This window comes from Tetrao urogallus (assembly GCF_951394365.1).
Source record: "Tetrao urogallus genome assembly, chromosome: 30".
NCBI lineage: Eukaryota > Metazoa > Chordata > Aves > Galliformes > Phasianidae > Tetrao > Tetrao urogallus.
In genome coordinates, this window is record NC_136843.1 from 1,098,521 (window position 1) to 1,110,977 (window position 12,457).

Sequence of the window (12,457 nt, forward strand, 5' to 3'; positions counted from 1 at the left end):
GGGCTCCTCTTCTATGAACTATATACTCCAGTGTCCTCAGCCACTTCTTGCATGCTTTACAGACTTGTAAAGAACCTTGTTGCCCTGCCTTGCATGCATTCACTACCCTAACCTTCTTTTTATATTGTCGAGGCCGGAAAGGTACACCACATTTAAAGGCAGGCTGCACAAACACTACGTAGAGCAGGAATGGCTCTTCTTTTGTCTGGCTGGAAATGCTCTGTGTATTCCACCCCAAAACATGGCTGCTAGGGCTTAGCAGGATTTTCCCCATCCTGATGACATGCCCAAAGCAGATTAACAGATGTGCAACCCAATCATGCTGGTTTCCTTCCAGTGACTACAAAGGGAAGTGACTCTGCTCTGTGGAGTTGTAAAAGGGTGGGTTCTCTTGCCAACACAACTTGTTTTGTGTCATCTAAGATGTCCTGTGATGTCCCATCCAATTTCTAATTGCAGATAGGGAGTAATGCCCCCCTCCCAAGGTCCTAAGTCAAGTCTGCCAGACTCACTGGATGTCTGGAGTTCGCTGGACATGTCACCTACTGATGAGTATTAATGCTCAGGAAAGGAGTTAAGCCACTGACAGATGAAGTCTGGCTGAGGTCAATCGTACCCCCGTTTTGTCACCATGTTCCTGTCTAGTGTCTTTTCCCTTGGGCAGTGGAGTTTCCTGCACTTGCTGCCTGGGCACTGCTGTGTTCCTGGCAGAAGGCAGAGAGAAGGAGGCTTCGATCCCCTCATATTTGGGAGTGAGAAGCAACAGGACATTTATTTTTGTCAGTTTGGGCCAGCACTACTTCCTGACCATTGGGTCATGTGTGAGGAAATCCGATAGCGTTGAACCTTCTCGATGCTTGTCCCTGGACGTCGTATGAATGCAACCAGTGCACACAATGTTTCCTGATGTGCCTGGAAGGAATGTCTTTGCCAAAATGACTTACCTAGTATTTCCGTTGTGTTTCAGGTGTTCCAGAACCAGCCCCAGTCCGACTGGTGAACGGTTCAAGTAACTGCTCTGGGAGAGTTGAGGTGTTTCGTGAGCAGCAATGGGGAAGCGTGTGTGACGACAGCTGGGATTTAAGAGATGCTCAAGTGGTGTGCAGGCAGCTGGGCTGTGGGGCAGCAATGTCAGCGCCTGGCTCTGCTCGGTATGGAGAAGGAGCTGGACAAATTTGGTTGGATGACGTGAACTGTACAGGATCTGAAAGTGCCCTTGCTGAGTGCCGAGCCAAAGCTTGGGGAGAGCACAACTGTAACCACGGAGAGGATGCTGGTGTGGTGTGCACAGGTAACTCCTGCCTATGCCTGTGTGCTACAGGGAAGGATTACTTTTTCCATGAGGATAATCTGTGTGCCAGCATAGCTGCAATCTCCGTCTTGATGATGATGCATCACTGTCACGATATGGGACATTTGTTTGAAATTTCTCCTTTTCCTGAAACCGTGCAACTGTTCTTGTACACAGGAGTTGTCCTTGTCTTAGAAAGAGAAGGCATGGAAGGGAAGGGAAGGGAAGGGAAGGGAAGGGAAGGGAAGGGAAGGGAAGGGAAGGGAAGGGAAGGGAAGGGAAGGGAAGGGAAGGGAAGGGAAGGGAAGGGAAGGGAAGGGAAGGGAAGGGAAGGGAAGGGAAGGGAAGGCAAGGGAAGGGAATCGTATAGAACATTTGAGTAGGAAGGCGGTCACATCTTGGGCTCCTCTTCTATGAACTATATACTCCAGTGTCCTCAGCCACTTCTTGCATGCTTTACAGACTTGTAAAGAACCTTATTGCCCTGCCTTGCATGCATTCACTACCCTAACCTTCTTTTTATATTGTCGAGGCCAGAAAGGTACACCACATTTAAAGGCAGGCTGCACAAACACTACGTAGAGCAGGAATGGCTCTTCTTTTGTCTGGCTGGAAATGCTCTGTGTATTCCACCCCAAAACATGGCTGCTAGGGCTTAGCAGGATTTTCCCCATCCTGATGACATGCCCAAAGCAGATTAACAGATGTGCAACCCAATCATGCTGGTTTCCTTCCAATGACTACAAAGGGAAGTGACTCTGCTCTGTGGAGTTGTAAAAGGGTGGGTTCTCTTGCCAACACAACTTGTTTTGTGTCATCTAAGATGTCCTGTGATGTCCCATCCAATTTCTAATTGCAGATACGGAGTAATGCCCCCCTCCCAAGGTCCTAAGTCAAGTCTGCCAGACTCACTGGATGTCTGGAGTTCGCTGGACATGTCACCTACTGATGAGTATTAATGCTCAGGAAAGGAATTAAGCCACTGACAGATGAAGTCTGGCTGAGGTCAATCGTACCCCCGTTTTGTCACCATGTTCCTGGCTAGTGTCTTTTCCCTTGGGCAGTGGAGTTTCCTGCACTTGCTGCCTGGGCACTGCTGTGTTCCTGGTAGAAGGCAGAGAGAAGGAGGCTTCGATCCCCTCATATTTGGGAGTGAGAAGCAACAGGACATTTATTTTTGTCAGTTTGGGCCAGCACTACTTCCTGACCATTGGGTCATGTGTGAGGAAATCCGATAGCGTTGAACCTTCTCGATGCTTGTCCCTGGACGTCGTATGAATGCAACCAGTGCACACAATGTTTCCTGATGTGCCTGGAAGGAATGTCTTTGCCAAAATGACTTACCTAGTATTTCCGTTGTGTTTCAGGTGTTCCAGAACCAGCCCCAGTCCGACTGGTGAACGGTTCAAGCAACTGCTCTGGGAGAGTTGAGGTGTTTCGTGAGCAGCAATGGGGAAGCGTGTGTGACGACAGCTGGGATTTAAGAGATGCTCAAGTGGTGTGCAGGCAGCTGGGCTGTGGGGCAGCAATGTCAGCGCCTGGCTCTGCTCGGTATGGAGAAGGAGCTGGACAAATTTGGTTGGATGACGTGAACTGTACAGGATCTGAAAGTGCCCTTGCTGAGTGCCGATCCAAAGCTTGGGGAGAGCACAACTGTAACCACGGAGAGGATGCTGGTGTGGTGTGCACAGGTAACTCCTGCCTATGCCTGTGTGCTACAGGGGAGCATTACTTTTTCCATGAGGATAATCTGTGTGCCAGCATGGCTGCAATCTCCGTCTTGATGATGATGCATCACTGTCACGATATGGGACATTTGTTTGAAATTTCTCCTTTTCCTGAAACCGTGCAACTGTTCTTGTACACAGGAGTTGTCCTTGTCTTAGAAAGAGAAGGCATGGAAGGGAAGGGAAGGGAAGGGAAGGGAAGGGAAGGGAAGGGAAGGGAAGGGAAGGGAAGGGAAGGGAAGGGAAGGGAAGGGAAGGGAAGGGAAGGGAAGGGAAGGGAAGGGAAGGGAAGGGAAGGGAAGGGAAGGGAAGGGAATCGTATAGAACATTTGAGTAGGAAGGCGGTCACATCTTGGGCTCCTCTTCTATGAACTATATACTCCAGTGTCCTCAGCCACTTCTTGCATGCTTTACAGACTTGTAAAGAACCTTATTGCCCTGCCTTGCATGCATTCACTACCCTAACCTTCTTTTTATATTGTCGAGGCCAGAAAGGTACACCACATTTATAGGCAGGCTGCACAAACACTACGTAGAGCAGGAATGGCACTTCTTTTGTCTGGCTGGAAATGCTCTGTGTATTCCACCCCAAAACATGGCTGCTAGGGCTTAGCAGGATTTTCCCCATCCTGATGACATGCCCAAAGCAGATTAACAGATGTGCAACCCAATCATGCTGGTTTCCTTCCAGTGACTACAAAGGGAAGTGACTCTGCTCTGTGGAGTTGTAAAAGGGTGGGTTCTCTTGCCAACACAACTTGTTTTGTGTCATCTAAGATGTCCTGTGATGTCCCATCCAATTTCTAATTGCAGATACGGAGTAATGCCCCCCTCCCAAGGTCCTAAGTCAAGTCTGCCAGACTCACTGGATGTCTGGAGTTCGCTGGACATGTCACCTACTGATGAGTATTAATGCTCGGGAAAGGAGTTATTCCACTGACAGATGAAGTCTGGCTGAGGTCAATCGTACCCCCGTTTTGTCACCATGTTCCTGTCTAGTGTCTTTTCCCTTGGGCAGTGGAGTTTCCTGCACTTGCTGCCTGGGCACTGCTGTGTTCCTGGCAGAAGGCAGAGAGAAGGAGGCTTCGATCCCCTCATATTTGGGAGTGAGAAGCAACAGGACATTTATTTTTGTCAGTTTGGGCCAGCACTACTTCCTGACCATTGGGTCATGTGTGAGGAAATCCGATAGCGTTGAACCTTCTCGATGCTTGTCCCTGGACGTCGTATGAATGCAACCAGTGCACACAGTGTTTCCTGATGTGCCTGGAAGGAATGTCTTTGCCAAAATGACTTACCTAGTATTTCCGTTGTGTTTCAGGTGCTCCAGAACCAGCCCCAGTCCGACTGGTGAACGGTTCAAGTAACTGCTCTGGGAGAGTTGAGGTGTTTCGTGAGCAGCAATGGGGAAGCGTGTGTGACGACAGCTGGGATTTAAGAGATGCTCAAGTGGTGTGCAGGCAGCTGGGCTGTGGGGCAGCAATGTCAGCGCCTGGCTCTGCTCGGTATGGAGAAGGAGCTGGACAAATTTGGTTGGATGACGTGAACTGTACAGGATCTGAAAGTGCCCTTGCTGAGTGCCGAGCCAAAGCTTGGGGAGAGCACAACTGTAACCACGGAGAGGATGCTGGTGTGGTGTGCACAGGTAACTCCTGCCTATGCCTGTGTGCTACAGGGAAGGATTACTTTTTCCATGAGGATAATCTGTGTGCCAGCATAGCTGCAGTCTCCGTCTTGATGATGATGCATCACTGTCACGATATGGGACATTTGTTTGAAATTTCTCCTTTTCCTGAAACCGTGCAACTGTTCTTGTTCACAGGAGTTGTCCTTGTCTTAGAAAGAGAAGGCATGGAAGGGAAGGGAAGGGAAGGGAAGGGAAGGGAAGGGAAGGGAAGGGAAGGGAAGGGAAGGGAAGGGAAGGGAAGGGAAGGGAAGGGAATCGTATAGAACATTTGAGTAGGAAGGCGGTCACATCTTGGGCTCCTCTTCTATGAACTATATACTCCAGTGTCCTCAGCCACTTCTTGCATGCTTTACAGACTTTTAAAGAACCTTATTGCCCTGCCTTGCATGCATTCACTACCCTAACCTTCTTTTTATATTGTCGAGGCCAGAAAGGTACACCACATTTATAGGCAGGCTGCACAAACACTACGTAGAGCAGGAATGGCACTTCTTTTGTCTGGCTGGAAATGCTCTGTGTATTCCACCCCAAAACATGGCTGCTAGGGCTTAGCAGGATTTTCCCCATCCTGATGACATGCCCAAAGCAGATTAACAGATGTGCAACTCAATCATGCTGGTTTCCTTCCAATGACTACAAAGGGAAGTGACTCTGCTCTGTGGAGTTGTAAAAGGGTGGGTTCTCTTGCCAACACAACTTGTTTTGTGTCATCTAAGATGTCCTGTGATGTCCCATCCAATTTCTAATTGCAGATACGGAGTAATGCCCCCCTCCCAAGGTCCTAAGTCAAGTCTGCCAGACTCACTGGATGTCTGGAGTTCGCTGGACATGTCACCTACTGATGAGTATTAATGCTCAGGAAAGGAATTAAGCCACTGACAGATGAAGTCTGGCTGATGTCAATCGTACCCCCGTTTTGTCACCATGTTCCTGGCTAGTGTCTTTTCCCTTGGGCAGTGGAGTTTCCTGCACTTGCTGCCTGGGCACTGCTGTGTTCCTGGCAGAAGGCAGAGAGAAGGAGGCTTCGATCCCCTCATATTTGGGAGTGAGAAGCAACAGGACATTTATTTTTGTCAGTTTGGGCCAGCACTACTTCCTGACCATTGGGTCATGTGTGAGGAAATCCGATAGCGTTGAACCTTCTCGATGCTTGTCCCTGGACGTCGTATGAATGCAACCAGTGCACACAATGTTTCCTGATGTGCCTGGAAGGAATGTCTTTGCCAAAATGACTTACCTAGTATTTCCGTTGTGTTTCAGGTGTTCCAGAACCAGCCCCAGTCCGACTGGTGAACGGTTCAAGTAACTGCTCTGGGAGAGTTGAGGTGTTTCGTGAGCAGCAATGGGGAAGCGTGTGTGACGACAGCTGGGATTTAAGAGATGCTCAAGTGGTGTGCAGGCAGCTGGGCTGTGGGGCAGCAATGTCAGCGCCTGGCTCTGCTCGGTATGGAGAAGGAGCTGGACAAATTTGGTTGGATGACGTGAACTGTACAGGATCTGAAAGTGCCCTTGCTGAGTGCCGAGCCAAAGCTTGGGGAGAGCACAACTGTAACCACGGAGAGGATGCTGGTGTGGTGTGCACAGGTAACTCCTGCCTATGCCTGTGTGCTACAGGGAAGGATTACTTTTTCCATGAGGATAATCTGTGTGCCAGCATAGCTGCAATCTCTGTCTTGATGATGATGCATCACTGTCACGATATGGGACATTTGATTGAAATTTCTCCTTTTCCTGAAACCGTGCAACTGTTTTTGTACACAGGAGTTGTCCTTGTCTTAGAAAGAGAAGGCATGGAAGGGAAGGGAAGGGAAGGGAAGGGAAGGGAAGGGAAGGGAAGGGAAGGGAAGGGAATCGTATAGAACATTTGAGTAGGAAGGCGGTCACATCTTGGGCTCCTCTTCTATGAACTATATACTCCAGTGTCCTCAGCCACTTCTTGCATGCTTTACAGGCTTTTAAAGAACCTTATTGCCCTGCCTTGCATGCATTCACTACCCTAACCTTCTTTTTATATTGTCGAGGCCAGAAAGGTACACCACATTTATAGGCAGGCTGCACAAACACTACGTAGGGCAGGAATGGCACTTCTTTTGTCTGGCTGGAAATGCTCTGTGTATTCCACCCCAAAACATGGCTGCTAGGGCTTAGCAGGATTTTCCCCATCCTGATGACATGCCCAAAGCAGATTAACAGATGTGCAACCCAATCACGCTGGTTTCCTTCCAATGACTACAAAGGGAAGTGACTCTGCTCTGTGGAGTTGTAAAAGCGTGGGTTCTCTTGCCAACACAACTTGTTTTGTGTCATCTAAGATGTCCTGTGATGTCCCATCCAATTTCTAATTGCAGATACGGAGTAATGCCCCCCTCCCAAGGTCCTAAGTCAAGTCTGCCAGACTCACTGGATGTCTGGAGTTCGCTGGACATGTCACCTACTGATGAGTATTAATGCTCAGGAAAGGAGTTAAGCCACTGACAGATGAAGTCTGGCTGATGTCAATCGTACCCCCGTTTTGTCACCATGTTCCTGTCTAGTGTCTTTTCCCTTGGGCAGTGGAGTTTCCTGCACTTGCTGCCTGGGCACTGCTGTGTTCCTGGCAGAAGGCAGAGAGAAGGAGGCTTCGATCCCCTCATATTTGGGAGTGAGAAGCAACAGGACATTTATTTTTGTCAGTTTGGGCCAGCACTACTTCCTGACCATTGGGTCATGTGTGAGGAAATCCGATAGCGTTGAACCTTCTCGATGCTTGTCCCTGGACGTCGTATGAATGCAACCAGTGCACACAATGTTTCCTGATGTGCCTGGAAGGAATGTCTTTGCCAAAATGACTTACCTAGTATTTCCGTTGTGTTTCAGGTGTTCCAGAACCAGCCCCAGTCCGACTGGTGAACGGTTCAAGCAACTGCTCTGGGAGAGTTGAGGTGTTTCGTGAGCAGCAATGGGGAAGCGTGTGTGACGACAGCTGGGATTTAAGAGATGCTCAAGTGGTGTGCAGGCAGCTGGGCTGTGGGGCAGCAATGTCAGCGCCTGGCTCTGCTCGGTATGGAGAAGGAGCTGGACAAATTTGGTTGGATGACGTGAACTGTACAGGATCTGAAAGTGCCCTTGCTGAGTGCCGAGCCAAAGCTTGGGGAGAGCACAACTGTAACCACGGAGAGGATGCTGGTGTGGTGTGCACAGGTAACTCCTGCCTATGCCTGTGTGCTACAGGGAAGGATTACTTTTTCCATGAGGATAATCTGTGTGCCAGCATAGCTGCAATCTCTGTCTTGATGATGATGCATCACTGTCACAATATGGGACATTTGTTTGAAATTTCTCCTTTTCCTGAAACCGTGCAACTGTTCTTGTACACAGGAGTTGTCCTTGTCTTAGAAAGAGAAGGCATGGAAGGGAAGGGAAGGGAAGGGAAGGGAAGGGAAGGGAAGGGAAGGGAAGGGAAGGGAAGGGAAGGGAAGGGAAGGGAAGGGAAGGGAATCGTATAGAACATTTGAGTAGGAAGGCGGTCACATCTTGGGCTCCTCTTCTATGAACTATATACTCCAGTGTCCTCAGCCACTTCTTGCATGCTTTACAGACTTTTAAAGAACCTTATTGCCCTGCCTTGCATGCATTCACTACCCTAACCTTCTTTTTATATTGTCGAGGCCAGAAAGGTACACCACATTTATAGGCAGGCTGCACAAACACTACGTAGAGCAGGAATGGCACTTCTTTTGTCTGGCTGGAAATGCTCTGTGTATTCCACCCCAAAACATGGCTGCTAGGGCTTAGCAGGATTTTCCCCATCCTGATGACATGCCCAAAGCAGATTAACAGATGTGCAACCCAATCATGCTGGTTTCCTTCCAGTGACTACAAAGGGAAGTGACTCTGCTCTGTGGAGTTGTAAAAGGGTGGGTTCTCTTGCCAACACAACTTGTTTTGTGTCATCTAAGATGTCCTGTGATGTCCCATCCAATTTCTAATTGCAGATACGGAGTAATGCCCCCCTCCCAAGGTCCTAAGTCAAGTCTGCCAGACTCACTGGATGTCTGGAGTTCGCTGGACATGTCACCTACTGATGAGTATTAATGCTCAGGAAAGGAATTAAGCCACTGACAGATGAAGTCTGGCTGATGTCAATCGTACCCCCGTTTTGTCACCATGTTCCTGTCTAGTGTCTTTTCCCTTGGGCAGTGGAGTTTCCTGCACTTGCTGCCTGGGCACTGCTGTGTTCCTGGCAGAAGGCAGAGAGAAGGAGGCTTCGATCCCCTCATATTTGGGAGTGAGAAGCAACAGGACATTTATTTTTGTCAGTTTGGGCCAGCACTACTTCCTGACCATTGGGTCATGTGTGAGGAAATCCGATAGCGTTGAACCTTCTCGATGCTTGTCCCTGGACGTCGTATGAATGCAACCAGTGCACACAGTGTTTCCTGATGTGCCTGGAAGGAATGTCTTTGCCAAAATGACTTACCTAGTATTTCCGTTGTGTTTCAGGTGTTCCAGAACCAGCCCCAGTCCGACTGGTGAACGGTTCAAGTAACTGCTCTGGGAGAGTTGAGGTGTTTCGTGAGCAGCAATGGGGAAGCGTGTGTGACGACAGCTGGGATTTAAGAGATGCTCAAGTGGTGTGCAGGCAGCTGGGCTGTGGGGCAGCAATGTCAGCGCCTGGCTCTGCTCGGTATGGAGAAGGAGCTGGACAAATTTGGTTGGATGACGTGAACTGTACAGGATCTGAAAGTGCCCTTGCTGAGTGCCGAGCCAAAGCTTGGGGAGAGCACAACTGTAACCACGGAGAGGATGCTGGTGTGGTGTGCACAGGTAACTCCTGCCTATGCCTGTGTGCTACAGGGAAGGATTACTTTTTCCATGAGGATAATCTGTGTGCCAGCATAGCTGCAATCTCTGTCTTGATGATGATGCATCACTGTCACGATATGGGACATTTGTTTGAAATTTCTCCTTTTCCTGAAACAGTGCAACTGTTCTTGTACACAGGAGTTGTCCTTGTCTTAGAAAGAGAAGGCATGGAAGGGAAGGGAAGGGAAGGGAAGGGAAGGGAAGGGAAGGGAAGGGAAGGGAAGGGAAGGGAAGGGAATCGTATAGAACATTTGAGTAGGAAGGCGGTCACATCTTGGGCTCCTCTTCTATGAACTATATACTCCAGTGTCCTCAGCCACTTCTTGCATGCTTTACAGACTTGTAAAGAACCTTATTGCCCTGCCTTGCATGCATTCACTACCCTAACCTTCTTTTTATATTGTCGAGGCCAGAAAGGTACACCACATTTATAGGCAGGCTGCACAAACACTACGTAGAGCAGGAATGGCACTTCTTTTGTCTGGCTGGAAATGCTCTGTGTATTCCACCCCAAAACATGGCTGCTAGGGCTTAGCAGGATTTTCCCCATCCTGATGACATGCCCAAAGCAGATTAACAGATGTGCAACTCAATCATGCTGGTTTCCTTCCAATGACTACAAAGGGAAGTGACTCTGCTCTGTGGAGTTGTAAAAGGGTGGGTTCTCTTGCCAACACAACTTGTTTTGTGTCATCTAAGATGTCCTGTGATGTCCCATCCAATTTCTAATTGCAGATACGGAGTAATGCCCCCCTCCCAAGGTCCTAAGTCAAGTCTGCCAGACTCACTGGATGTCTGGAGTTCGCTGGACATGTCACCTACTGATGAGTATTAATGCTCAGGAAAGGAGTTAAGCCACTGACAGATGAAGTCTGGCTGAGGTCAATCGTACCCCCGTTTTGTCACCATGTTCCTGTCTAGTGTCTTTTCCCTTGGGCAGTGGAGTTTCCTGCACTTGCTGCCTGGGCACTGCTGTGTTCCTGGCAGAAGGCAGAGAGAAGGAGGCTTCGATCCCCTCATATTTGGGAGTGAGAAGCAACAGGACATTTATTTTTGTCAGTTTGGGCCAGCACTACTTCCTGACCATTGGGTCATGTGTGAGGAAATCCGATAGCGTTGAACCTTCTCGATGCTTGTCCCTGGACGTCGTATGAATGCAACCAGTGCACACAATGTTTCCTGATGTGCCTGGAAGGAATGTCTTTGCCAAAATGACTTACCTAGTATTTCCGTTGTGTTTCAGGTGTTCCAGAACCAGCCCCAGTCCGACTGGTGAACGGTTCAAGTAACTGCTCTGGGAGAGTTGAGGTGTTTCGTGAGCAGCAATGGGGAAGCGTGTGTGACGACAGCTGGGATTTAAGAGATGCTCAAGTGGTGTGCAGGCAGCTGGGCTGTGGGGCAGCAATGTCAGCGCCTGGCTCTGCTCGGTATGGAGAAGGAGCTGGACAAATTTGGTTGGATGACGTGAACTGTACAGGATCTGAAAGTGCCCTTGCTGAGTGCCGAGCCAAAGCTTGGGGAGAGCACAACTGTAACCACGGAGAGGATGCTGGTGTGGTGTGCACAGGTAACTCCTGCCTATGCCTGTGTGCTACAGGGAAGGATTACTTTTTCCATGAGGATAATCTGTGTGCCAGCATAGCTGCAATCTCTGTCTTGATGATGATGCATCACTGTCACGATATGGGACATTTGTTTGAAATTTCTCCTTTTCCTGAAACCGTGCAACTGTTCTTGTACACAGGAGTTGTCCTTGTCTTAGAAAGAGAAGGCATGGAAGGGAAGGGAAGGGAAGGGAAGGGAAGGGAAGGGAAGGGAATCGTATAGAACATTTGAGTAGGAAGGCGGTCACATCTTGGGCTCCTCTTCTATGAACTATATACTCCAGTGTCCTCAGCCACTTCTTGCATGCTTTACAGACTTGTAAAGAACCTTATTGCCCTGCCTTGCATGCATTCACTACCCTAACCTTCTTTTTATATTGTCGAGGCCAGAAAGGTACACCACATTTATAGGCAGGCTGCACAAACACTACGTAGAGCAGGAATGGCACTTCTTTTGTCTGGCTGGAAATGCTCTGTGTATTCCACCCCAAAACATGGCTGCTAGGGCTTAGCAGGATTTTCCCCATCCTGATGACATGCCCAAAGCAGATTAACAGATGTGCAACTCAATCATGCTGGTTTCCTTCCAATGACTACAAAGGGAAGTGACTCTGCTCTGTGGAGTTGTAAAAGCGTGGGTTCTCTTGCCAACACAACTTGTTTTGTGTCATCTAAGATGTCCTGTGATGTCCCATCCAATTTCTAATTGCAGATACGGAGTAATGCCCCCCTCCCAAGGTCCTAAGTCAAGTCTGCCAGACTCACTGGATGTCTGGAGTTCGCTGGACATGTCACCTACTGATGAGTATTAATGCTCAGGAAAGGAATTAAGCCACTGACAGATGAAGTCTGGCTGATGTCAATCGTACCCCCGTTTTGTCACCATGTTCCTGTCTAGTGTCTTTTCCCTTGGGCAGTGGAGTTTCCTGCACTTGCTGCCTGGGCACTGCTGTGTTCCTGGCAGAAGGCAGAGAGAAGGAGGCTTCGATCCCCTCATATTTGGGAGTGAGAAGCAACAGGACATTTATTTTTGTCAGTTTGGGCCAGCACTACTTCCTGACCATTGGGTCATGTGTGAGGAAATCCGATAGCGTTGAACCTTCTCGAAGCTTGTCCCTGGACGTCGTATGAATGCAACCAGTGCACACAATGTTTCCTGATGTGCCTGGAAGGAATGTCTTTGCCAAAATGACTTACCTAGTATTTCCGTTGTGTTTCAGGTGTTCCAGAACCAGCCCCAGTCCGACTGGTGAACGGTTCAAGCAACTGCTCTGGGAGAGTTGAGGTGTTTCGTGAGCAGCAA

At 49.0% G+C, this 12,457-nt stretch overlaps 1 protein-coding gene across 1 annotated transcript in view; it reads left to right on the top strand.

Annotated features, from left to right (window-relative positions):
• Positions 1–12,407, top strand: part of LOC306956433 (scavenger receptor cysteine-rich domain-containing protein DMBT1-like) — a gene marked incomplete at both ends in the record, with an annotated part of 18,163 nt that extends 5,756 nt beyond the window's left edge. The window contains 6 exons of the mRNA XM_079547704.1: positions 4,340–4,663; positions 5,966–6,289; positions 7,562–7,885; positions 9,188–9,511; positions 10,794–11,107; positions 12,375–12,407. Of these exons, the coding sequence (XP_079403830.1) occupies positions 4,340–4,663; positions 5,966–6,289; positions 7,562–7,885; positions 9,188–9,511; positions 10,794–11,107; positions 12,375–12,407 (1,643 nt within the window). The remainder of the gene's footprint in view (positions 1–4,339; positions 4,664–5,965; positions 6,290–7,561; positions 7,886–9,187; positions 9,512–10,793; positions 11,108–12,374) is intronic.
• Positions 12,408–12,457: the final 50 nt, after the last annotated feature.